The 26,678-nt window shown below is 44.2% G+C and overlaps 1 protein-coding gene across 2 annotated transcripts in view; it reads left to right on the top strand.

The window, feature by feature from the left end:
• LOC119383659 (low-density lipoprotein receptor-related protein 4) overlaps window positions 1–25,838 on the top strand; it is a 182,835-nt gene extending 156,997 nt beyond the window's left edge. For both annotated transcript variants that reach the window (XM_049412608.1, XM_049412607.1), the window contains exons 20-34: window positions 190–327; window positions 1,054–1,312; window positions 1,918–2,080; window positions 4,442–4,661; window positions 9,492–9,617; window positions 10,363–10,540; window positions 12,160–12,280; window positions 12,358–12,455; window positions 16,534–16,777; window positions 17,683–17,827; window positions 18,785–18,898; window positions 21,978–22,059; window positions 23,210–23,268; window positions 24,341–24,573; window positions 25,367–25,838. In XM_049412608.1, the coding sequence (XP_049268565.1) occupies window positions 190–327; window positions 1,054–1,312; window positions 1,918–2,080; window positions 4,442–4,661; window positions 9,492–9,617; window positions 10,363–10,540; window positions 12,160–12,280; window positions 12,358–12,455; window positions 16,534–16,777; window positions 17,683–17,827; window positions 18,785–18,898; window positions 21,978–22,059; window positions 23,210–23,268; window positions 24,341–24,573; window positions 25,367–25,681 (2,495 nt within the window). In that variant the 3' untranslated portion in view covers window positions 25,682–25,838. The remainder of the gene's footprint in view (window positions 1–189; window positions 328–1,053; window positions 1,313–1,917; window positions 2,081–4,441; window positions 4,662–9,491; window positions 9,618–10,362; window positions 10,541–12,159; window positions 12,281–12,357; window positions 12,456–16,533; window positions 16,778–17,682; window positions 17,828–18,784; window positions 18,899–21,977; window positions 22,060–23,209; window positions 23,269–24,340; window positions 24,574–25,366) is intronic.
• The last annotated feature ends 840 nt before the right edge of the window (window positions 25,839–26,678 follow it).

Genomic DNA, 26,678 nt, shown 5'->3' with positions numbered 1-26,678 from the left:
CTACTTCTCTTCTGGTGTTCCGTCCTCCCCGCAGTTTTAACTCAGTTTTTAGAAATGAGAAAAAAAAATGTCTGTAGAACTGTGATAATCAGATCACTTTACGTATGCAAAGTGTTCATTGTGAGTTGTGTGCTTGCACTTGTCGTCGTTTTGCTGCGCCCATTCTGACTGCACACCCCGTCCTTTCAGGAATGAGACGTTTCCTTATCTTCTCTCGTAGAACGGAAATACGAAAAATGTCTCTCGACGTGCCTTACTGGGCAGATGTTGTTGTTCCGCTCAGAAATCTACGAAACGTCGTCGCCGTCGACGTCGACACGACTGATGGTTAGTACGGCCAAGTGTATAACTGCAATATTTTGTTTCGCTTCCTAGAATACTGGTTATCGATAGAAATACCACACCCTCTCATTAGCATCGTTAATAATGACTTATCTGGTAGCGGCACTAGCAATTCTGTGTCCATGTGTATTCCTTATGTTCGCCTTTCTTCGCGCTACCGAAGCTGATCTCAGAGGCCACGTTGAAGAAGCGCGTAGTTGAGATCTACTCCGCCAGGTGCCGCAATGATACCAGCTGCTCACAACGAAACCTTCTGCTATTTCAGGAAACTCCTTCAATTAACATTCATCAGCCATTCTGATAGTTCACTGGCCCTTATCACACGTATACTTATGCTGCAATATCACATGTATCCAGTAGAACTCTTCACTTGAACCAGTACCGTCGATTTCGCATAGGTTTTATTATTTAGAAGAATGTTTCTGAATATTCGGAAAACCGGAAGTAAGCGCTAGACCGGAATTGCTTGGAAGAGAGACAAGAGCGTTACTCGCTTCCCGTGCCACTATAAACGTGTAATCTGGATACAAGCACATTTTACACGACATGACGTAATCTAGGCGATCATTGACATTGCTGTGAATGCAAGCAAGCAGAAACAATTTCGGTAATCAGAATTTGCTTCAACGACATTGTTTAACTTTGCCTATTTGTTTGTTTGTACCTCTTGAAAGCATTTTCTTTTCACAATTTATTTTTCAAAACCCGCAGAACAAATTTACTATGCCGATGCCGAACGCCACGTCATTCAAAGCTGTGATACAGACGGACGCCGCGTTAAGGACGTGGTCTCCTTTGGTTTGGAGACACTTGGAGGCCTCGCCATAGACACCATTGGCCGCAAGCTCTATTGGACAGACTCTGGCAGGAGCCTTATCGAAGTATCGGAGCTGGACGGAAAGCACAGGCATGTGCTTGTCTGGAAAGATGTCGACAGCCCACGCGCAATCGTGTTGCATTATGAAAAAGGGTGAGCTCCGTGTCGCGCGTTCTTTGCACGTTCTGTACATGTTTGTCAACCTATCTAAATTTTGTTATCGTGTACGATGGTTTAGATGATTTAGAGGGTTATGCTGCAACATCGTAGACATCGCGAAGCCATAGACATCGAATCCCGCTCGCCCCCCTCCATCCTCCCAGCATATAAGACGTAGGTTACGAACACCTTATTATCTACGCCGGCTGTCTCTATACAGGTACAATAATGCTGCGATGCATCTGCACAAGCCTGCCAATATTTTGATAATGTGAAGAATGATAGACTTACTTTTCTGTGCCACATTCTCATTTCAATGACCAGTTAGAGCGGATTGACTCACTCCCTTTTGCCCCGTTTGATCGATGCCGGCTGCATAGCATCAAATCCCCCCCCCCCCGTACATGCGTTCCCCGGGCGCAAACTGAAAACTGTAGAAAGGTGCATGTAATTTCATCACACGATTTTCATAAAAGACGCAGAGACGGTATGCAGCTATACCTAACGCGACAATGGAATTTACACGTTCGTTGTAACCGCTGCAATCATCTCCACACGGTTACAGTTCTCTCATCTGAAGAAGCCTTGTTGTAACGCAGTGCTATGTTTTGGACCGACTGGGGAAACAAGATCCGCATCGAAACAGCAGATATGGACGGGGAGAACAGAGCCCTTCTGGTACAAGACGGCTTGGGTTGGCCCCATGGGCTTACCATTGACAAAGATTCATCCCGACTTGTGTGGGCTGATGCGAAACTGCACGTAAGTTTGTGCATATCTCGTTCTTATAAGTACTTGCCTTTTCCCTGTACTACGTGGAAAGCGCATACCGGACTACTGTTGTGCTAAAACGTTCTGACGCATAATTATCTAACTGCATGGTAGCAAATCGTTTTCCTCCTGATCCGTTTACATTTGAATATCTAATTCAATAATTTCTTCACGGAGGAGAGTGGCGAATGCTCTCACATAATAAGCGTAAATTATCTCTTAAAGTGTGATAATTTAGTATTTTGTGTAGTATTCTTGCGTAACATTTTAAGGAGTGGTCACCTACTTTTCTGTGCATACTACTCAGCCTGCATTTTCAATTTTGCACACAGTGAGTGTGACAATAATTCTGATTTTAATTATGGTCTGCGTCATGAGTTGTAAATACAGCCAAATTCTATATATATATATATATATATATATATATATATATATATATATATATATATATATATATATATATATATATATATATATATATATATATATATATATATATATATATATATATATATATATAAGTGTAGATATGGTTCAATGGGCCAGTTCTTCTAGGGGAATGGGTATAACACAACGGAGGCGTTGTCAACAGTGATATAAATATTTAATTCCCAACACTTTCGGGAGGGGCCCTCCCTTCTTCGGGGGATGAGTTAAAACTCATATATATATATATATATATATATATATATATATATATATATATATATATATATATATATATATATACAGGGTGTTTCAAGAAATGTGTCCAACCTTCTAAAAAAATCTGAAAAATACGATATTTGATTGCTGCCTTCAGAATTGGTTTTTCTGTCGTGGCAGGGATTTTAGGATAGTTAAAGAAATTATTTGGGACTGTAATTAAAAAAGTTACATTAAATAACTTTTTAATTCGTGGAGTTAGGTGGTTGTGTTAAATGGAAGAACTGAAGTTCGTCATGCCAGAAACCCAACCCAGCTTTGAGATTTCGAAAAACTGGCAGTAATAATTACGAAGTAATGAAATTCAACCAAATTCAATGGCGAAACCTAAACAGGAACATGGAAGAACGCAACTGCCATATTCTCCAGAGACGTCCAAAATGAGTGAACGACTTTTTCTGTAGCGCTATGCATCTTAAGATGGTTAGAGACATGACTTGAGACAGTAATTAAGAAAGTGAAATTAAATAACTTTTTAATTAGTGGAGTTAGGTGACTGTGTCAAATTGGGGAATTGAAGTTCTTCGTGCCAGAACCCCATCCCAACATTGAGATTTCGAAAATGTGGCCTATAGTATTAATTACGAAGTAATAAAATTCAACCGAATTCGATGGCTTTCGCTGTTGAAAGCCGTTACATTTCGTTGAATTTCATTACGCCACAACAATTACTAGAGGACTCTTTCTCGAAATCTCAAAGCTCGGATGGGTTCCTCGCATGAAGAACTTCAATTCTCCCATTTGACACATTCACCTAACTCCACTAATTAAGAAGTTAATTAATGTAAGTTTCCTAATTACTGTCCTAAATGATGTCCTTAACTATCGTAAGATTCCTGCCGCTACAGAAAAAGTAATTCTGAAAGCCCCGAGCAAATATCGAATTTTCCTGATTTTTTGTGAAGGTTGGACTCATTTCTTGAAACACCCTGTATATATATATATATATATATATATATATATATATATATATATATATATATATATATATATATATATATACCGAAAAATAGCGAGCAAGCGCCCCGCCCCCCTGTCCTCCCCCTCCCGCCATTTTCCTGCAGCAGCGTTCCTAGGAGACCAAGTTCTGAGAGTCTTTAGATATTTGCGCGATTTCTTGGTCCTTTTACAGTGTGGGACCTCGGGGTGGCATTCTGAGGTGTCGCGAATTGTCGGAACATATGAAGTACGTCTTCGCCCCCTTGTCATAACTCATGAAATTTCACTCGAAGAATTCCTCAGTTTCTGTAAGAACACTAAATGCATGCGCATTCGACAAACCATTTCATTGGAAGCACAGGTCTACATTCTTCTCAGAGGTTCTTCGGCCGCCATCTTGAATTTGTGTCTGCGAGTGAGCAAGCGCCCACTCCTCCAAACCTTGTGCGATCATCTTTCAGCGTAAGGGGGGGGGGTTGTTTTCTCGGCATTTTACGGCATATATAGTTCTTGCCAATGTTCATACATGTAATACGAGCTTATCCGGCCACTACACACAGCCACACTTGCCTATGAAACCAATATTTAAAGTGCAGCTCACCACGAACACCATGATTTTTTCCATAGAACGCTTCGATATTACTTTGATATTTTTAAGTTTAATCAATATAACAACTTCGCCCTTAATGAAACCTCTATTATTTCTAGGTTATTGAGTCAACTAGCCTTGACGGAAGGAATCGCAAGGTACTTGCGCGAGATGTCGCCCACCCGTACGGAGTGCTGGCGTTCTCCGGACACCTGTACTGGACCGACTGGGAGACAAAAGCCATCCATCGATCTGACACGATGGGCCAGAACGGACAGACGATTAGGGCTAACTTGGCCGGCCTCATGGACATACATGGCGTAAACACCGAGTACACCGGTACGCTCTACGTTCTCTGCCACGTGCCTATTGTGATTTTTTTTCGATTGCCGACTATGGTCCTTTATAGCCTCCGCCCGTAAAACGGCGAGGAAGTTCAAGTTTTCAGTTTATAATTTGAGACACAAACACGTGTCTGTGTTGAAGCACCGACGATATTGAACACGCGAAACGGGCTTGACGTCATGGAAATGTGGTTGGATCAAACGTCTATACATATTCTCTTTGGAAGCGATAGTGAGGAATGCATTTTCGCCTTCCGTTTACTCTCAGGCTGTAAATGACCATAGTTTAATTAATTAATGTTTACCCGCTGGCCCTCAGTATTAGACATCGTAGTAGTCAGCGAATGAGTCACAGATTACGCAGAATCGTCGAGATAAAAAAAGTTGAATAAAACATAGAGGTCATTCAACTCGATTTAGGTGGGCGACTTGCGGAGCTGATGGGCGCAAAATATCCTTTGGAGGTTGCCTGAGGGATACGTAAGCGAATACGTGTATTGCAAACTGCGCCCACGCCTAGAACGCTGTTTTCGGGCGGCATCGGCACTGCATCTTTTTCCTGGCTTTCGTGAGCATCTAGAGCAGTCTCCTAAAGAGCGCATGTCGAAATGAGCGTTTGGAACGAATTTTTCGCAAGATTTGCAAGATTTGCCCGCTCCTCACCATTGGTCCATTAAAAATTAAGGGAACACACGGGCGGTGGACACCAATCAACATCCTGCACGAAACACCAAGTGCATGCGTTAAGACTGACAAGACGACGTATTTCTCGGCTAAAAGGTGCATGATGTTAAAATGGGAAACTTTAAAGGAGCACACGGTAAATTCAATATGTACTTTCTCGACAGACATGTCGGATTTAGCTGCAGGATGTGTGATTGCCTATGCTTTGGAATTCTGTGTCACCCCTATGTCGTGTGCTAAACAGCTTCCCTGGTTGTTAGCCTTCACAGAGTGCAAAGTCACCTGAATTTTTTAGGCAATGTTTCCTTTCCCTGATACTTGCGACTGATGGCGATGAGCTGCTTTATCAAACATAAATTTCCAACTAATTTTTTACTGCAGCGGTTCTTTAACGTATTAACTGAATGTCTATATAGCTAGCTTATCTATTCTCTGTAACTATCAAACTCCCAGACGTTTATGCTTTTAGTAAAGCGTTCACCGCAAGAACAAATCAACTGTGCCCATGTATTTTTTGCTATCTATAGCTTGGTTCTACACATTTAATACAGTATATGTTTTACATGAATCGGACAGCTACTGTTCAACGTGCGTCTGTGTTAGTGATTTCCTTAGTAAACCTTCGTAAGGCGTTGCGATAGCTTCCACTCCAGAATATATATTTCCACACGAAAGTGTTTTATGCCGGGGTCCACAATGACTTCAGTGACGGATTTTCGTCACAGAAATGACGAAATGCACACTATCAGATGGCAAAGAAAAAATTGAAAAAAAAATTTTCACCAATGGAAGTCGAACCCAAGGCTTTTCGGCCCGCGACAACATATGACGGGCACGCTATCCACTGCGCCACCGTCACACATACAGGAGACATTACGAACGCGCCTTTTTAGGCGCGAAGCTCCTCTTAGTCTAACCTTGTCACGTCTCCGTTGTCCGGCGTAACTACCTTTGCAAACTGCCCACTACTTCGTCTTTGCAAACATCCCACTACGACCCATGATCGATCCTTTGCAAACTGCCCACTACTTCGTCTTTGCAAACATCCCACTACGATCCATCACCGATCCATTACTTCACCGACCATAAAGCCACTATATTGAAGGGGGAACGGAAGCCACCTTTGCAAACTGCCCACTACTTCGTCTTTGGAAACATCCCACTACGAACCATCACCGATCCATCACTTCACCGACCATAAAGCAGTTATAATGAAGGGGGAACGGAAGCCACGTCTAGCTACCACTTACGATTAATAAAATTTCTTGTATAAATACATACAGTGTTCGTCACGTCTTTGATGATGTACTGGGCTATCGCTTTGATTACTGCTGCGCGAAACCACTGACGATTTCTCGGTGTAACCATGATTGCTTCAGGAGCTTCGCCCAAGCTCTTCATCATTCACCCGTGGATATGCTGTGATGTTTTTATCTCTCACTTTCCTCTCACAGTGCTCTTTGTCGGCGGAGTGGTGTCGCCGTTTGAGAGCGGTAAAGTGAAGTAAGACATCATGACCGTGACCTTCGCGATTAGCTCTTGCAACGCGCCGTCCCTACGCGCCCGTCCCATTCGGCGTGTTTCCAATAGGAGAAGGGCAATTTTGTCAACGCCTTAGCACACCGCAAGGAGGCGACCTTAGCCCAAGTGTCAGACTCGGTCATAGCATCTATACATATTAAAAATAGCTCTGCGACGCTCGCCTGCCTCGACTTGCTGTAACCACTGATCTCCACTTTTCTAGTGGAGGTCAACGGCTGTAACACCGCGTTCCCTGCTTACGCTCACCCCGAGAGAAATCGCGGCCGGGCTGTGCGCCTCGTACGCTGCTCCTTTCAGCTGCACAGGTGGCGCCACCAACGGCGAACGGTGGCGAAAACTGGATGCGCACGGCTGATAGAAGCCTTGGGCAAAGCAACCGTTACTCGCCGTTTATTTTTACTTTTTCATTCTGGTTTGATATTTCCACTGCCAACACTGCACCACTAGACAACCATGCTGTTTGTTACGTCGATTGTTCTATATAATTTGTTTTAAAATGGCAGGCCCGTTTTTTTTCTGCGTGAGCGCGATGCACTGCGTACGTTTCTTACGTGCATGCGTCTAAGTTGTTTGCGTGATCTGTTAACACGGATGAAATAAACACTGTTGCAATACAAAACAGCATTCTTCTTTTATTGAATACCCTAAACAGTAGAACAACAATGCATATTACGGTTGCATGCCTGCGTAAGAAACGCACAAAAGACACGCGTTTTTATCTTCGCCCAACACTTGTAGCACTGAACTATAAAACTGTACAATTATGGCAAGAAAACCGAAGTCTAACATGCTGAACGTTTTAACAGGCGTCACACAGCTGTATAATAATGCGTGAAAGTCCTAGAGAAAATTACCAATAAACACTCACAGAGCCTTTTTTTTATTTCAAGGACCATATTAAAATTATGAGACAGTTCTAACTGCCTTACAATCCCATATTTCTGAAAATCCAATCACCTTCACCATTGAAGCCACAATCCTCTATCACAAGAGCTTTAAATTGAGCATGGCACAACTCAGATTTATATAGGAAATGGCCACGCGCATAGTAGGTATCTCGTACGCTAGATTCTCCTTTGTTACGTGAAACTCAATCTAAAATGCAATTCTGAACACTTGGAGTAGCAAGCATAGAGAAGTGCAACTACCTTACAGCTTCAGTCACCTTTGCAAAAATGGTATTCCAATTACGGTGTGAAATATTAACTGACACAACAACGATAACAACACACTTTTTGCACACAGTCGTATCAAGGTGACGCGCGAGGCCAAGCGTAGTATTTTAACTGTAGCACAATGGTGCGCCCACAGTACGCTAGAATATTCTGGCACAATGTCGTAAAGGTTGCAGTTATTTTAGCGGCTCCCACGATGCAGCACCAGTTTACCTCCTCGCGTCATCAAACTCTTGCGACGCCGAGAACTACGCACATAGCTGACTGTCAAGGAAACGCGGTCTTGCATGAGGCCAACTTGTCCAGCAACCAACGGAAAAAAGTGCACAACTGAGGCGTCTGAAACACAGCGGTCGATAAGATGGCAGCTGAACGAAATCGGGGCTCATCGTCCGACGTGTGGCCACCGCCTTAGCACAATTTTAACGTTGCAACGTCCACGGAAGACGTGTCGAAAGCGACAAACCCAGCCGGTCTTGTTGAGTGCGCTGGCGACTGCAAAGCGCGCGCGCCCATGGCAACAGGAAGAAATAAAAAAAGTGGAGAGAGAGGTTTACTTGGAGTACTTGGAGCATGGCTAATCGGTGAAAGCAGGAAGACGTGTTGCATCGTCGGTGTGGTGCATTGTCGAGAGATGGCGCTTGTTTGTTTTTGCGTAACGGAATCGCAAACTTCACTCAAAATGCATGGGATCCTATGGGGGGTTGGGAGAGGGTGCAACCGCCTTTCTCCTCACTAGTCACCAGGGGAGCCGAGTGGTGGCGCCACCATACCAGCACACAAGGCGGATAGGGGAAGCACGAAGCGCGTTTCGTTTCCCTCTAGCCTTTCCCTGTTGTGATATTTTTTAACTCTTTAAGCATGCCGCCGTATGGCGACCTTAGGACCTTAGCCCTAGTTCTGCGCCTACTCAGCGATGCTCTTCTAGCTGTCACACCGCTTTCTCTGATTACGCTCTCACCGTTATCTACTACAGCTACCACAAGGGTTTGACCATTGATGATGGATGTTAGCCGACGGTATGGATGTGTACCACCAAGCCTCAACGTAGGTGCATGCATGTTAAACGGTGCTACAGCTGCCAAACACCAACACACGTTGTGCAAGCTCTCTTATGTCAATGTATTTAAACATTGAACTACTTGTGTAGGGACCCGTTATATTTCGTGTTATACCGATTCCTATGACGGAGGGATAAATCGTGTTTTTTTAACCTCCTTGGTTAATATGCATCCATACGTTACTGTGCGAGAAAGTCGAAATATTCGTCTGTGTCCCCCCCCCCTTGCCTTCACCTCACCCAATTCACTCGCCTCACCCACCTAACCACCAGTCAACATACGATCTACGACGTCCGGATATTATCCACAACCATTGTTGCGGCGTTCTGTTCACAGTAGCTGATTGAAAAAATGGCCTTGCAGGCATCAACGTGTGTGGGAGGACCAATGGAGGGTGCAGCCATTTGTGCCTCAGAAAGCCTCACGGGTATTCGTGTGCGTGTCCAACTGGAATCCTCCTAAAATCTGATGACAGAACTTGTTACGAAGGTAAGAATGCTGTGAAGTCGTCGGGATAAGCTTGCCTTCCGTTGAGTGTGCGTGGGGGTTATGGATAAAAGACTATGCGCCCTGCTTCTGGCAATATTACATTAGAGACGTACTGTTATAAGAAACTTTTGCAGAATAGTTTGAGCGAGACCTTCGTGGGCATGGTGGATATCGAGAAAGATTATATATCGTTCTTTTAGCAAAACTAATGAAGCAACAACACCACCTACGAAACCCTTCCAAGGACTTACACGCTCCTTCGTGAAGACCATGTCTTTCTGGGCTTCGTCCGCCTATGCACTTTCTGTAATAGTGAACGATTTACTGCTATATGTACTCTATAGAAAAGCAGCATGCAGCTGTTCCTCTAATACGTATGGCCCTGGTTGGTAAAAAAAAAGGTGCACCATTCATAGTGTTATGTACTGCATTATCGGAGAGCTCCCAGGCGATGATCACTTACTGAATTCAACTCGCCATTAGTGGTAGGCTCCTCTACTACGCAGTTCACCCAGCCCCGCTGCATAGCATAGGTAGAAGAAGTACATTTTGTGTGTGTAAACGAAGATACTGGCGACATCAATCTGTTTATTTAGCACCCTTTCTCTAATTCCGTAGGAATGTAAAACCTCTATTATAATTCTAATGAAGCGGCAGGCAATATTTCAAATAGACTGTAAAAATCCAATATTTTCGTGGCTCAATCTCCGTTGACAGACTCGATTTTCTCTATTTTTCTTTTCAGCGCCTTCTGCATTTTTGTTATTCGCCAACCGTGGTAGCCTTCGGAAGATATCCTTAGACACTGCCGACAACACTGACATGCATCTACCTCTGAATGATGTCTACAACGCCGTGGCGGTCGACTTCAACTATAATGAATGGAAGCTGTACTATACGGATGTAACTCTTGACGTAATAAGGTGAGAATGCTGTCCTTTGAGAATGGTCACTTCCATGTTTTAGATGTGTTCTTGGCGACTCTTTTCGATGCGTGATCTTATTGTCTTTTCTCAAGAATAATTCGCGTTCCTTAGAACATTGGAATAGCTGTCGACTGATAAACAAGAACAACCGGAGGAAAATTGTTGCGCTTTCACTGTAGAAAAGCGTTGAAAATTAAGTTTTTTCTCGCTTCCCTACAAAATTCCCTAAAGCACAACATAAACCAAATTTTTATAGACACTTCCGTTTCTCAGTATTATACAGAAAAGCTCGTTAATTCGACCCCCTTTCATTCAGAAAATCACATAATTCGGATGCCTTCTCTGGTCCCGGCAAGCATATGTAGGGGTTAATGGCATCAAACTCTCGTTAATTCGGTCATATTTGGCCGCAAGCCGGGTTATTTGGGCGATCCTCTGAGCACGCCAAGCGCCAAGCGCCCCAAATTTGTGACGCACAGGAGCGAACAGGGCGTTCGCCAACAACCTAAACAGCGGCGAGTCTTCAAAAAGGCGTGGTCGCCATCCTCTTAATCCCGTTTTTGGTGACGCAGGCTTCAGCGGCTATAGCAAACTGGTTTTGTTTTCGATTATTCTCGCAGTAAGCGAGCTGCCTGGGCGCCATCTATGATCACTTCGATAGCGACTGGGGTCAAAGTGCGAGAAGAAGTGGTTCTGTTTTCGCCGCGGGCCTTCAGAATTCAGCCGCCATCCATGATTGTGCGTTAGGGAGCCAGGTTTATTTAGCAGCAGATGCTGAGCTGAGTAGTTTCATTTCAACACTGGGCGTAGGGTGCACGCGTACCTTCAGAACTAAGTGGACACAAATGTGATCGTGTATTTAGCGACAACAGTTTCGTCCACAGCGGATGCGACACTGAGTAGCTTCCTTTTCACTTCGGACAATGCGCGCAATGCCACAAAACTGAAACATGGGGGAAGCTGTTTAAGATGAAGAGCTTCAGCCGCGGTCCGCATGCTGGCACAAAACTCGCTTGCTCAATTGTGATAGACGAATGATCAGTTGCCGGCCATCTTTGGGATGATAACATTATCGTTACATGCGCGTGGTGGCGATGGCGGTGCGTAATAAGGGATAGGCTCAGAGCACGTTTTGGCTTAAGGCACGCGGGTCTTCAGCCGCGGTGACATTGTGAACGAAGTCGCGAATAACGAAAATTACGGCGTGTACACTACTCTTATGCAAAATAAGTACTGGACTTACAAATTAATCAACAAAAATGAAAGTGCATTGATGTAATGGACACTTGTTTATTGTTTTCTTGGTACTGTCGATAATTCGGCATTCGCTTAATTTAAACAGTTTTTCCGGTCCCGTGAAATCCGAATTAGCAACATCTTATTCTGCATACGTTTCGTATCTTAAAATGGAAGTGGATAAAAATTGGAATACTTTTTGTAATACCGGTGTCAGGAATTGTCACTTACTGATTACAGAGCCCGCCTTGAGTAATAAGAGCATGTGTTCTTCGAACTATTCATTTTTAGTAAAACTGTAAGTGTGCAAGTATAGATATCGCTCTCAAATACTGATTCCGTACGGTTGTTGCTTTTTTTTTTGCTTCATTTTTTTATAGGAGAGTGGATTTAAACGGTACTAATGTGGAGGTCATCATAGACAATGACTTAGAAGCTGCCGATGGTTTGGCACTAGACTGGATAGCGCGAAACATCTACTGGGCTGACTCGCGACGGAAGGTAAGTAATTTTAAACATATAGTTGTAAAGAATAATAATATCTTACCGGCTTTATCTTTATTTCCTTTATTTTGCAGACAATAGAGGTCGCCCGAGCGGATGGGTCAAGCCGCAAGCTTTTGATAAACCTTGACCTGGATGAGCCGCGTGCGCTCGCATTGTTTCCCGAAAAAGGGTAAGGCGACAGCACTTCGCTGTCTCGCTACTCTAACAATGTTCATCGGACCATGAGATAGCGTTCGGTCGCGAGAGCACACGCATTATACTGGTCACTATGCTCTCTTTGATGTCGCAGCAATCCCTGCATCATTGTTAAATGTCAAAAACACTTTGTTGTTGTGCAGTCAGTGCTTTTAAACACGTTTGCATGTTGGAGAGTGCCGAGTGATGGGGCTTGCACAAAGCCCGTAACATAGCCGAGCATAATTTCTTATTTACTTTCCAACATGAACAGTTTTAGTGAATTATTCTATTCTCATTATTCATTATTGTCCAATAATGATGCGAGCTCAATAATGCTTATCTAAGCCTTCATCTCACTCATTTTGCCAGCGTCATCGAGAGATACATTGCATGTTCGACGACGTTTATTTTTAGCGTTTAAAAGCAGCTTTCATTGCCGCAGGGATAGCATATAGGGCAGAATCATTCATATTTGGCTTATGGCACTAACCGGACAATTCAGTATTTAGACACCACAAGGAGGACGCGGAAGAGGAAGGCGAAAGGACAGAGAGGTTAGCCAGTTTTCAGACTGACTAGCTACGCTGTGCAGGGGAAGGGGGTAAAATAGATGACAAAAAAGATATGTTACAAAAAGAAGAAGAACGTGGAAAGAAAAAAAAATATTTGCATATGAGAATAATGCCTTTCGCACACTAACATGCTCCAACCAGCAAACTAGATGTTTTCGTTTCGCACAATCAAGCTCTCTTGTTGATTGGCGCGTTTTTCCGTATCATGTGGTGAGGAAACAATTGAAGTTTGGAGCTATTATGCCTACTTTATTGAGTTCAAGCAAGGTATAATTTGAGGATAAGATGGAAGCTTGCAGCGTTGAAAAATTCCTGAACAAGGAGGCGTCCCTGCAGCCAACATTCCGACAAACGGTCTTCTCCTCTTCAAGGCTGCAAGTGCCTGCCTGAGCGCATGTATGTGCGTCATACACATGCATGTGCTAATACGGATACGCTATACACGTGCTAATATACATGCATACACACGTGTATGCGTATGATTGGCATACACGTGCTAAGGTAGGCAGTTGCACCCTCGAGGAGGACAGGACCTCTTGTCGAAACGTTGGCATCCGCGACACCCCTTGTTCAAGGATTTTTCACTGCTTTATTCCGTTGCATTGCAAGTATAGATTAACATTTATTCGCGGCACTTTGTTTTCTTGTGCCGTGTAGCTCGTATTGGTGAGCTTGATTCACTGAGCTTCCCCTGAATCGGAGCAAGGGCTGGTTTTTTTGCATTGCTGCAATCGGAGTCGGAGTGCTGCAGCGACCATCCAAATTGACAATTAGTTTTGAATAACTCCGTGGGAGTAATGTAATGCTTCAGATAGCAACAAAAGCTTTTTCCTTACAACTTGCTTATGCTTGAGTGCCTTTCGCGGTTTCTTTTCCTCCGTGCACTTGGATGCAGATATGCGTGCCTTGCTTAGGCATCTATGAAATGTCACGATGGGTATATTTCTTAGTTTAGAACCTACTATTCTTCACACTTTATATCATTGACGTGAGCCGAATTCTTGATTAAGGGCAGTGAAGTATAACCGCAGCGCCCTACCCCGTTGTGTCCAAAGGAGAGAAGCGAACAAGCTTCGCAATGATTGTAAAAATTTTTTAAATGCGAAGCATTTCTTAGCGAACTTCTGCGACTTTGAGCGTATCTATCTATCTATCTATCTATCTATCTATCTATCTATCTATCTATCTATCTATCTATCTATCTATCTATCTATCTATCTATCTATCTATCTATCTATCTATCTATCTAGCCGCCTACGAGTTTGTGCTCTCCTGGTCGCTTGGTTCATCGAATGTGCACCAAAATTGGTATGGCGTAACATGACTGTATGACGAACATAAATGACAACTCATAACATGAAAATCATGACACGCATGTCATGTACAGCATGATTTACATGCTACGCTCATGGTGCGCTGGCGGCCGTTTCGCTAGTTTGATATACACCAAAATTGGTATCTTGCGACGTGACTGTGTGACGAACATAAATAACACGAGTTAACATGAAAATCATGACACGCATGTCATGCACAGCATGACTTACGTGCCACGCTCATGGTGCGCTGGCGGCCGTTTAGCTAGCTTGATCTACCCCGAAATTGGTATTTTGCGACGTGACTGTATGACGAACATAAAAACTCGAATTAACATGAAAATCATGACACCCATGTCATGCACAGCATGACTTACGTGCCACGCTCATGGAGCGCTGGCGGCAGTTTCGCTAGCTTGATATACACCAAAATTGGTATCTTGTGACGTGACTGTGTAATGAACATAAATAACACGAGTTAACATGAAAATCATGACACGCATGTCATGTACAGCATGACTTACGTGCCACGCTCATGGAGCGCTGGCGGCAGTTTCGCTAGCTTGATCTACCCCGAAATTGGTATTGCGCGACGTGACTGTGTGACGAACATAAAAACTCGAGTTAACATGAAAATCATGACACGCATGTCATGTACAGCATGACTTCCGTGCCATGGTCATGGAGCGCTGGCGGCCGTTTCGCTAGCTTGATCTACCACGAAATTGGTATTGCGCGACGTGACTGTGTGACGAACATAAAAGCACGAGTTAACATGACAATCATGACACGCATGTCATGTACAGCATGACTTACTTGCCACGCTCATGGGGCGCTGGCGGCCGTTTCGCTAGATTTATATACACCAAAATTGGTATCTTGCGACGTGACTGTATAACGAACACAAATAACAAGAGTTAACATGAAAATCATGACACGCATGTCATGTACAGCATGACTTACGTGCCACGCTCATGGAGCGCTGGCGGCCGTTTCGCTAGCTTGATCTACCACGAAATTGGCATTGCGCGACGTGACTGCGTGACGAACATAAAAACACGAGTTAACATGACAATCATGACTCGCATGACATGCACAGCATGACTTACGTGCCACGCTCATGGGGCGCTGGCGGCGGTCTCGCCAGATTTATATACACCAAAATTGGTATCTTGTGACGTGACTGTGTGACGAACATAAAAACACGAGTTAACATGACAATCATGACTCGCATGTCATGTACAGCATGACTTACGTGCCACGCTCATGGAGCGCTGGCGGCCATTTCGCTAGCTTGCTCTACCCCGAAATTGGTATTGCGCGACGTGACTGTGTGGCGAACATAAAAACACGAGTTAACATGAAAATCATGACACGCATGTCACGTACAGCATGACTTACGTGCCACGCTCATGGGGCGCTGGAGGCGGTTTCGCTAGCTTGATGTACCCCGAAATTGGTATTGCGTGACGTGACTATGTGACGAACATAATAACACGAGTTAACATCAAAATAATGACACGCATGTCATGTACAGCATGACTTACGTGCCACGATCATGGCGCGCTGGCGGCCGTTTCGCTAGCTTGATCTACCCGGGAATTGGTTTTGCGCGACGTGACTGTGTGACGAACATAAAAACACGTGTTAACATGAAAATCATGACACGCATGTCATGTACAGCATGACTTACCTGCCACGCTCATGGGGTGCTGGCGGCCGTTTCGCTAGCTTGATATACACCAAAATTGGTATCTTGCGACATGACCGTGTGAGGAACATAAATAACACGAGTTGACATGAAAGTCATGACACGTATGTCAAGTACAGCATGACTTGCGTGCCACGCTCATGGGGCGCTGGCGGCCGTTTCTCTGATTTGATCGACCCCGCAGTTGGTATTGCGCGACGTGACTGCGTGACGAACATAAATAATAGGAGTTAACATGAAAACCATGACACGCATTTTCCTCAATGACATACAAGACGATGTATGCAGCTCTTTGCTGGCTGCTTCGCATTACATCGATGCCCACAATGCGTGGGATCTGCCGGCTTTTTTTTTAAATATGTCAAATGATGACGTGCTTCTCTGTGTGCTTCACAAAGCAAATGCGAGCCAGTGCTTGAGCTTGAAGGGCGGTCTCGCTCAATAACTATTTTTCATTGCATTACCTCCCTTCAGGTACATCTTCTGGTCGGACTGGGGCAAGCTTCCGAAGATTGAGCGCTCATTTTTAGACGGTAGTGCAAGAAGAGTCATCATAGCCACGGACCTTGGCTGGCCCAACGGATTGGCTATTGACTACGAGACGGAGAGGCTGTACTGGGTCGATGCCCAGCTAGACTGCATCGAATTTTCGGACCTCAACGGCAAAAGCAGGCAAAAGCTGATTGAAGGCGTGTCGCATCCCTTCGGACTAACTCAGGTAACTACGCGTAAAATGGACAAAGGCAGTAGTCAATTATAAGCGTAAATGTCATAGTAAATATTTTCGATGCTTACTTCTATATTTAGCTCACGCGTTGTGTATCTCTCGCCTCAACAAAGCATAAAAGGGCTACTGTGCTGCGCAGTGGCGCAAAAAAAATTCAGTTTAACGAATTAGTTAAACAATCAAATCATGGACTTTGATTATCCCTTGCAATAACGATGCCATGTTTTTGTTTCGATGAATGCCTTGCTGTGTACATTCAATTCTTTTTACATCTCTCACTGCTTCATCAAGTATGCATGGTTATGTTTTTTTGTAGTTGTGTGTTCTAAAAAAAATAAAACTTGTCATGACATGAAAAAATTAGGTGCACAAAAGTGGGCATTGTTTTCTTTTTTTTCTCGCCATTCGTCAGCTTTAAGCGTAACATTATTTGTCCCTTCGCAGAATCTGACAACTTAGAATATTGTTATTGATAATTTCGCTCGAGCTCTTACCAAAATTTGTATGAAACCATATAGGTCCAAGTTATACAGCCGCGGCCAATGTTAAGGGTCAACATACGAAAGTCCTTCTTTAACACGGTATACTTAACCACACAAAAATATTTTTTTTCAATGGCGTGTGTATGTAAAGATATTTCATCTGTGTAAATACATTTGATCGCTCTTGGTCTTACAAGTTTATTTTGAAGCAAGGCTTACAATAACGTCACAAATCAATACATTACTGAACCATAAATATTTTGGTCTGGAAAAAGCATACATTTGCGCTTTTCATGGTATATAACTCCAATTACTTGAACGCGTCATTTCTTCTGCGTCACTCGCACTGTTGCCAACCTTGCTCACTTTTTCATGTGACGTTCAATCTTTTTAGAAACTCTTTGTTCCTTGCAGTACCAATCTTACATATACTGGACGGACTGGCATACGAAGGCCATTGAAAAAGCTCACAAGGACACAGGTGCCGAGCGTGTCATCATCCGGGACAATATCGAGTACCTGATGGAGATCAAAATGGTGGCAAGATCCAGGCAGACTGGTAAAATACGCGCTTCTCTTCAACACTTAATTTCTTGTGCAGATCGAGCGTTATGTCCAGTCGTGAGAGATCTACGGTGCCTTAAGAGCACTGTGTTATTTTTTCTTTCTGTTAAATCATTTATTCAAGAGGATAAAGACAAGGGGGAGGCGGTGTAGCACTGGTCTCTCGCGCTGCATGCGCACATCCTCTATATCCGCCACTGACCGTGCCCCACTTCTGGCCCTGAAAGTCCGCGGCATTTCCTCCTCAAAGGCGGATGCACAGATGCCTGCGCCAATGGGCGCGCACTCCAAACTGACGTCACGAGCTGGGTGGACGGTGATTTCTCTTTCAGAGGACTTTGTCCAGTGCATGACCGGGGCTATTTTTTAGCCGCGGAGGCGATTGGCTGCCACACGTCCGTCATCTGAGCAGGGATTCTCCGGACTTCTCAAGTTGTAACCGACTATACAATGCGCAAACTTATCTTTAAACAAGGAAGCTAGCTCAACTAGGATTTCGCAAATTTTCGAAATCTCTGTTTACGCTACCATACCATATACTAGTCCGAAATCTCACTAGTGCAGTGCACTTAGCAGTTTTTTTTTTCGTTATTGTTACATTCAACTCATTACTTGCTGGCACGAGCAGACTGTCAAAGACTGAAATTTCGTTGTCTTCTTTTTCCGAATACCGTAGGCATCATACCATAGGCTATTGCTTATGAAAGCTCAAAACACGTGCTTAACTACCAGTAGAGCGTCCACTGATTTGGTATTTACATTAAAAGTATGGCCTAGAAAGATGTTGATTCGTGCACATCGCACAATTTCGCGCAGCTGGTGAGCTACGATGGGCTAAGAGGCAGTGCCACTGCCTTCACAGTGCAAACATTAGAGATTCAATTTTTTTTTAGTAATGCGCCATCTGCTTCACATTTGTGGCACCCTTCGTCCATTTCCTTTTTCTTTTCAGGTACAAACTCCTGCAGCGTCAGGAATGGTGGGTGCTCTCACCTATGCCTGTACAGGCCACATGGACACATCTGTGCCTGCCCCAGCCAGCCAGATTCAAGGCATTGCTCAACATGTATGATGTTCTTTTTTTTCGCGTTGAACAAGCTTACCGCAGGAAACCCTAAGAAAAATTCTTGCGGCAATTCTAATCCTTGACTTAGCTGTCTGGTAATGGCACCCGCACGTCGGCGCTCGTGCGCCCTGGTGCATTCCTTGGATTAACTTTATGTTTCACGTAGAAAGTCGCGCTTGGTTGAGATCTTCTCCGCCAGGAGGCACAACGATCTCAGCTGTTGCCAGCATTGATCCCCGCTCACATTCTTTAAATGAAATCAGTTAATTCCTTTTCAATAATGATCCTGACAGTTAGTGGCATTATGTAAAATAACGCACCGATGTCATATGTATCAAATATACCTCTTGAAGCAGAACCATGAATTTCTGTTCTTCACAAGGCTTTTTCCGAATTTTCTTAAAACCGGAAGTAAGTGCTCGACTGGAAGGGCTTGGAAGTGAAACATCAGCGCCACTCGTTACTTGTGCCACTAAAAGTTAGGAACTATTTTGCCCATCTATAGCCAGTCACAAAAGCTTTTTGTAAATGCAATTGGCGGAGGAGCTAAATTTCTGCAAATCGTGTATGTATAATCTCCAATTAAAGGTTTTATTATGGTACAGTGCATCGTCTTTCTTACCGGTAGTAATAAATAGCCTTGCCTTTGTATCAAAGCGCCATGCATTACCAGACAAAGAGTTACCATTTATCAAAAAACCCGCCTCCCATGAGCCAGTGCGGTCACTTGTACTAAACACCATGTTCGATAGCCATGAGTGAATTTGTTATAGATGCAGTCTTGATTTTCCCAGGTATGCAGTGCGGTTACGTAATTCAATTGAGTGAATTAGGTTAAGTGACGTCAGCAGCTTGCGTACAAAAAAAAAAGATGTCTTCCGCGATATCGTGGTGACCCGAGCTTTTTGCTAAGACCCAAGAACCTTGAAGCGTGGCGCACTCTTTCTTAAATATATCTGAGTGATTATAATGGTAATGAGTGCAGGCGCTTGCTGCCATCGCCAGGTCCCACCACGAAATTGTTGCATGTATCACCGCAGATCCAATCCAACCCATTTGCCAAAAACAGATAACGGAATAGGCAGCAACCACTCCCATCTTCTAAAAGAAAGATGGCTGATTCCTCCATCATAGCAATCGGTATAACATGAAAGTGAAACGCGTCTTCAGAGAGGTAGATGAGCGCTTATTGTTCATTGCTTCGTCGCAAGGGCGAAGCAATGAATGCGATAGCAACAAACTGTAATGCCACGCGAAGAACAGCAAGCAGCTCGAAACTTGCAGCGTACTGCTTAAACACAAAGGACGCACGAAAAGAACACATACAGGACGAGCGCGAACTAACAACTGTCACAGTTGTTACTTCTTTGTGTTTGAGCAGCACGCTCCTTTAGCAAACGCGGCCGCTGCAGCGAGCGAAATGACCTTCGTGCACTCTGTAACTTCAGCGTAAACTTGCGGTGAAAGCAGAAGACGAACAAACCGCCCCCATCACAAGTTAAGCGCGCGCGCACAGGCGACCACGCCCTGTAGGGCAAAGTACAGGTGGGGGCCCACGCACATCGCAACGAGTGGGACGAGAACCATTAAAGCGCACCCTTCGCGCCATCTCGCTGGTGATAACGAAAACAAGTGCCTCCGAGCTTCAGCGGTAAATGGTGTATCTACAAATAGTTCGCCGTTTGTATGCTAAAAAACGTAGCCTTTTTGGCCAAGTCGTTTCGCGCCGCTCACTGCGGAGCGAAGGGTCATGGGTTGGATTTCCGAGACGGAACTTTTTCTTCTCATTTTTCTTCTTCGTCTGTTAGTGTACATATTACAGCGTCATATTTGTGACGGAAATACGTCAGTGAAGTCTTGGTGGGCCCCGGCATAAAACACTTCCGTTCTAAAAAGCATTGAATTATTTTAGGATGGCTGAGTGGTCTTGTACTATCTTGCCTCAAAACACTAGTGATGGGACGACACGGATCGATTGGAAAGCAAGAAACATGACCAGAAACCCCCGCAGGATGGGCATCAAAGTGAAGCAGTAGCTTCCCGATAGACCTGCTCCCATATGCAGATTGAAACACTTCTTCATTAACTCCATTTATTGGCACGGTCAGGCATGTGCGAGTGCTGTGACATTGCACTACTTGAAGGACTGGCTAAAATCTTTAGGGGCCCGCATATCATTTATACATTCACCATTACCACACCCCTTGATTACACTGTGTCATCCTAACTCTAAGTGCATTTTTACCGAGATGAGAATAAGTTTACTTGAAGCAAAGCCATCAAATTCACGGGACATGAGAAAGAAGCAAGCGTTGGAACTAACAACTGTGTCTTTATTGAAACGAAGCATTCACCCAAGAAACCACACAACGCATGTGCGGTACATCATTATCGCCTAGAACGTCAGCAGGTGTAAAAAGAAGGTGAAAAAGAAATTTTCTCCGCCATTGTCCTTACTCTAGGTTGCAAAAGAATAACTCGAAAAGAGGTCCTGCATTCATATTGTTTCATTTATTTCCTTGTTAATTTAATAAAGACGTTCATACAACCACGATTACCATGAAACCCTCTGCAACAGTTGACGAAACAGCCAATGAGAACATCGCCGTCGAGCGCTCGAACTGCATGAAGTGATGCGATTTCAAAAGAGCTTGTCCCATTCCATCTATATTTTCGCAAATTGTCTTAATCCAAAGCACGAGTTATTTTAGCTATTTGTAAAGAGGTAAGGCATAACTTATGACAGTTTGTTTTGCATGACCGGTAAAATTGTGCTCTCCCCATTATGCACAATAGGCCAAGGGAGTTTCTTACTTTCGTATCGCTACGCTTTTACTACCCTTGTGTACCTGCATCTTTCTATACAACAATATTTGACACAGTTTCAACCTGATGCTCTTAAAAAAAAGAAGGTTATTGAGGGCGTATTCGTTCGCACTACATGCAAATAAATGTTACGCTGTGTTTAATTTTACGTTAAACTTTATCTTGCATCATTTTCAGCCCTCGTTGAACGAGGGCTGCAGAATTTTCTAGCAATAAATTGATTCACGCAACAGCTCATTGTCTAATTTATTAGTTCCAGACATGACGACACCAAGCGAATTACCAACAATTTCGACAGTACTTCCATCGGCCCTACCAAATGCATCGAGTGCCGGGTAAGTCACGACGACAAAATTGCAGTGATCATGAAAATCGATAACGTTATTGCGTTTCATTACTTAAAAAGAAGAGCCTGTTTCATGGTGTATAATGCGCAATTTGTTGTTTCAGTAATGGCACGTAAAGCTGACATAGTATTGCAGTTAAGTTTGCCCTGGAAAAGCACCTGAGCGATATGAAGAGCGGTGCTTTTGAGTCAGCAGATGTAACAATTGGAAGCAAGCTGTTCAGTACCGAAACAGTTCCTCGAAGAGACTTTAGCAAAGGAAACTGTCTGCTGGGTTTCAACACGTCATATTCTGAAATAAGCATTGCGCTGGCTTTGAAATAACGAATGCGTTTTGAGTTGCATTACAATTCGAGAGGACACAACACGACCCATTGTGACCTATACGAAGCTAATGCTATATCTTCTATACTAAATTTAGAAGGGCATTTATCATATAAGTGAGCGCACAAGTAGAGCACATGAGCTGGTTTTCACATTCCTTGTACCAGCACAAAGCGCCGAAGCAGCCCAATGTCACTTAACCAAGCTTACCAAATGCTCCACAGTCATCAGCAGTCATTGCGTAGGCGGAAGAAATCGGTACTGTTCCTGTTCTTTCTTGCGCGCTTGGGCTTAAAACATGGCGAGCGAACTTCACCAAAACGATTAAGGTGTAGGAATTCCCAGCTGTGCACGCGTGCCTCATGTTCGGGCAATACACAATACCTGCTTAAGATATCTTCACGTAGTTTCCTGGCAAGATTTGATGAACACGTATCAACGTTAAATTGGTAGCGCGCTGCTATATATGTTGAAGTAGTCATGATTCGTATGCACAGTTACATCCTGAGACCTGTTCATGGTCGCTGGACGCTACGCACGCGCTACACACGAGCGTTCAAGCAGCGCCATTTTAAACGGAATACGAAACACCGCACGCGAAGCCAGATCGTAGTCGCAATAACGGGCGTCTTCACAAGTGTCGGCAGCAAACCTTAAAACGTGTGTGCCACTGCATTCTAACGGTAGGAAGTGCGGTCGCTACTTCGGTGACGCCATCGCTAGTTTTGTGGCTGCACTTCAGACCATAGTGCTGTAATAAAGAACCGGTGTTGTAAATCACTCATCTTTCTTTCTTTGTTTTCTATTTCCTTCAGTTGCAGTTCGTCTGACATGGCAGGAGGAAAATGTCACGTCATAGGATTCAAATTTTACGGTAGGTTCTGTATCTCAACAATGCAATAAGTCCACCCTTTCCTCTAAAGCAGTGATTCTCAAATGGGGGTCAGTGGACCCCATGGGGTCCGCGAAGCCATCTTTGGGAGTCCGCGAAACCCACCATCGAAAAAAAAACGTCTTTTTTTGGAGGCACACTGTCACGAGACAGCGGCCCCTTCTGACTTTTCTTATGATTCACCGCATCACATCATTGCAATGGGGCCGAGTTAAGTTATCTTCCCCTTCTCTATGGGATGCTATAAGCTTTTGTTGCAGTTTTCTACGACCTATGCACGCGAGCATAGTTTTTCTATGCCTACATAATTGAAGATCAAGCAGTTTGAATGTGGCTGGAGGCCGCACAACTTATTGACAAGCTGTTGAGATCGAATTGGCGTGGCACTTTTGTTTGACCATTCTTTGCCAGCGAGAAATAAAAAGCACCTATCTCACGCTGCTTGTTGTGTTCTCACCCCCCCCCTAAACCCCCTCACACATCCATACTTTTTTCTCACTGCAAGGGGTCTCTCATCACTTCCACCAGTCCACAAAGGGTCCCCGAAACATTCATGGCTGAGAACCACTGCTCTAAAGTTTAGCCGCAGGGTTAAAACTGCCTGAATAGCCACCGTTATAAACCTCTTCATGTTTACTAGAAATGTCTAGTGGTGGTACGATCCTTCTGCCGTGCACTCGACAACACCATTTTAAGAAGGCAATCTGTATCGTGTCCATTTCCTGTGTCTCCTTCTAATGACGGGTTGTTTTTCAAACAGCATATGTGAGGCTTAAAGCATTTTAAACAATTCAATGTGTTGCTTCTGTTAGCTTAACTTGGCGCAGACAAAATCCTTGCATCTGTAACACAGCTGCTTCAGTACGTTAACAAAGTTTTTTTAAGCATTTCTATTGGCGCACTGTGGAGCACAGCTGTACACAAAGTGTTTTTTGAAGGTACTGCACTCTACATCAAAAAAAGTTTGTTACTGGAGCTAACGTGGATATCTGCAAATTGTGATGCTCTTTCCCATTTCAATAATATCACCAGTGATGTCGATGTTTCTTTTCAGATCCAATGTTTCAGAGCACGTATATTGCTCTCGGTGTCGTTGGAGGAGCACTTGTGCTGCTTCTGTTGGGAGCACTGTTGCTATGGTGCAAGAAAATTAAGAGCAACCGCTCACTGGAACGGGTACAAGCGCCGCACATGGCCCGCTACTCTAATCATTCTCCCGGTCCCGCTGACTACCTCGACAAGAAACCCTGGGGCTGGAGCCCCAAGGTCCGCTATGATAATCATGAGGTGAGCTCTTCACTAAGTGACCACATCTTAAATGCTTCTAAAGAAATACCAGAAACACATGTCGTATTAAGCAAGTGCGATTGTTTGCCTTGGGCGTACTCGAGCATCGCACAATGGGCACATTCGGAGCGCCCTTCAGTTTCGCCTTAATGAAACATTCACACGTAATGGTCTTCTTTGAGCAATTACCAAGGGCTAGCTCAATGTCTGGTGTAGCCAACTTGCGACATTAAGGTAGGTCTCGTTCCCTGGATTGCAACTGCCATTGTAGATTTCGATGTCACGATAATTTCACTACAACCGTAACGGTGAATTTGCAGAAGCTGAGACACGAAGTTAGGTTTTGCGTTTATAATACTCCTAACGTATTTTCAAAACGAAAGTCCTTCCCGATATCTTGCCTATGTATTCGCCCATTGCAATGCATATACTTTTTGAGAACGAAAAACGTAGATTATCCTACACTCCTGGCGCTCTTTTACCTTGCCCTTTCACGTTCCCGAATTTTACAACATCTCGGTTCGCTTAATCTCGCTATCACGTAGAGAATGAATTATACAGCGTGAAGTTCTCTGGCAGAAGACTAAATTTTTCGGCCTGCGTATGACCTCCAAAATTCCAGTCTGTGGGGAGTGGAAATGACTTACGATGTTCCTTGTAGGAAAGTAAAAGAAGGGCAACGCTGCAGTGAGGAATAAGGGAGGCACTGAAACAGGGAGAGAAACAAAGAATGGTCCCATTAAAACCTTAAATGAAGGCACCCCAGCTGACGTTTGTCTTTTTCCTAACGCAGCCCGCACTCGTTGGCATCGGCGGCAAGGACAAGCTAGACAACCTAGAGGTTGCAGCGCTGGTGAGCAAACGGCTCGACGAGCTCGAATCGGGCATGATCACTCTCTCGTCAGGCGGCGGAGACGGCAAGGGCCTGTACAGCTTGGGTCTCCAAGGTTGCCCGACGCCGCCGTCGCCTCCAAGGGTGGCCTGTCCTCGGCACTCACCACACAGTGTCAGGAGCGGCGGCTCGCTGCGGAGAACGCTACCGCACGACATCCACCAGCAGCCGCACCACCATCAGCACCACCTGCCCTCGGTGGAGACGGACATTTGAGAATGGCTTCACGCTAGCCGGCGAGCGGGTTGTCTCCTTCCTCGAAGACCGCCGGTGTCCCTGTCACCGGTGCACACAGCTCAAGCATCATCGGCAGCGTACGAATAGGATCGTGCCTCTGCGGATGAACGCTCTCAACGGTCACGTGTATGAAAAACATGTACACTTTCGCCCTTCATGCGTGGCTTACAAAGTGCAAAGTCGAACAAAGTGCTAGATGCTGTATTTTCAACCTCGCCTACTTTGCGTGATATCACTTTTTTTTGTTTGTTCTTGGTCCTGTGTGCGCATAGCTTCAAGATATTGATAACGTATACGCAGAAGGTGGGCTAAAATACTGGAAAAATTTTTCAGATACGATCTGCTTATTGACTTGTTTTTCTTCGATCACAGCCAGCACTCGGATATATTATAGAGATCCCGAGCAAAGACTGCCATTACGAAGCGAAGAGCTGCTGTATTTTGGAAGAGTATTATGATTCGCGGTTGCCTTCGAGAAATCGGATAAAAAACGAAAAGCTTGCACAAATATCTTTATGTATCACGAATAAGGCACGAAACCGTTGCGCACGTGAATACCGAAAACGTTCTTCGACTTATTTTGTGCATGATCACTTATATTTGGGATATCTTTTTTCCGGAAAATTCTTCAGCGGATAGCTATATAGCGTCGCCAACGAAAAAAAGAAGAAATGAGTGGGCATGACAGGTAACAGCTCCGATAAATTGTGCTACAGTTAGCACGATAACGTGAAACAACATTTGTATCACTTTTGGATAACTTCACTTAAACGTAACGTTAATTGCTTAAGCTTAGAAAGGGAGATCTGCGCTGTAAAACCCCAAACGCGTCACTATTCGCAGACTTCTCCATAATGGGTGACAAGGTAAATTTTGTTTTTGAACTGTGCGCAGATCCACATATACTATTTCTGGAGCTCTATCCTGTACAATGCCACTTCCTAGACGACGACCTTGTTATATTGCTTATTGCAGT

Source organism: Rhipicephalus sanguineus, chromosome 2, assembly GCF_013339695.2.
Source record: "Rhipicephalus sanguineus isolate Rsan-2018 chromosome 2, BIME_Rsan_1.4, whole genome shotgun sequence".
In the NCBI taxonomy this organism is placed as follows: Eukaryota; Metazoa; Arthropoda; class Arachnida; order Ixodida; family Ixodidae; genus Rhipicephalus; species Rhipicephalus sanguineus.
The sequence above is the reverse complement of the archived record's forward strand: the minus strand, read 5'-3'. Positions and strand labels throughout refer to the sequence as shown.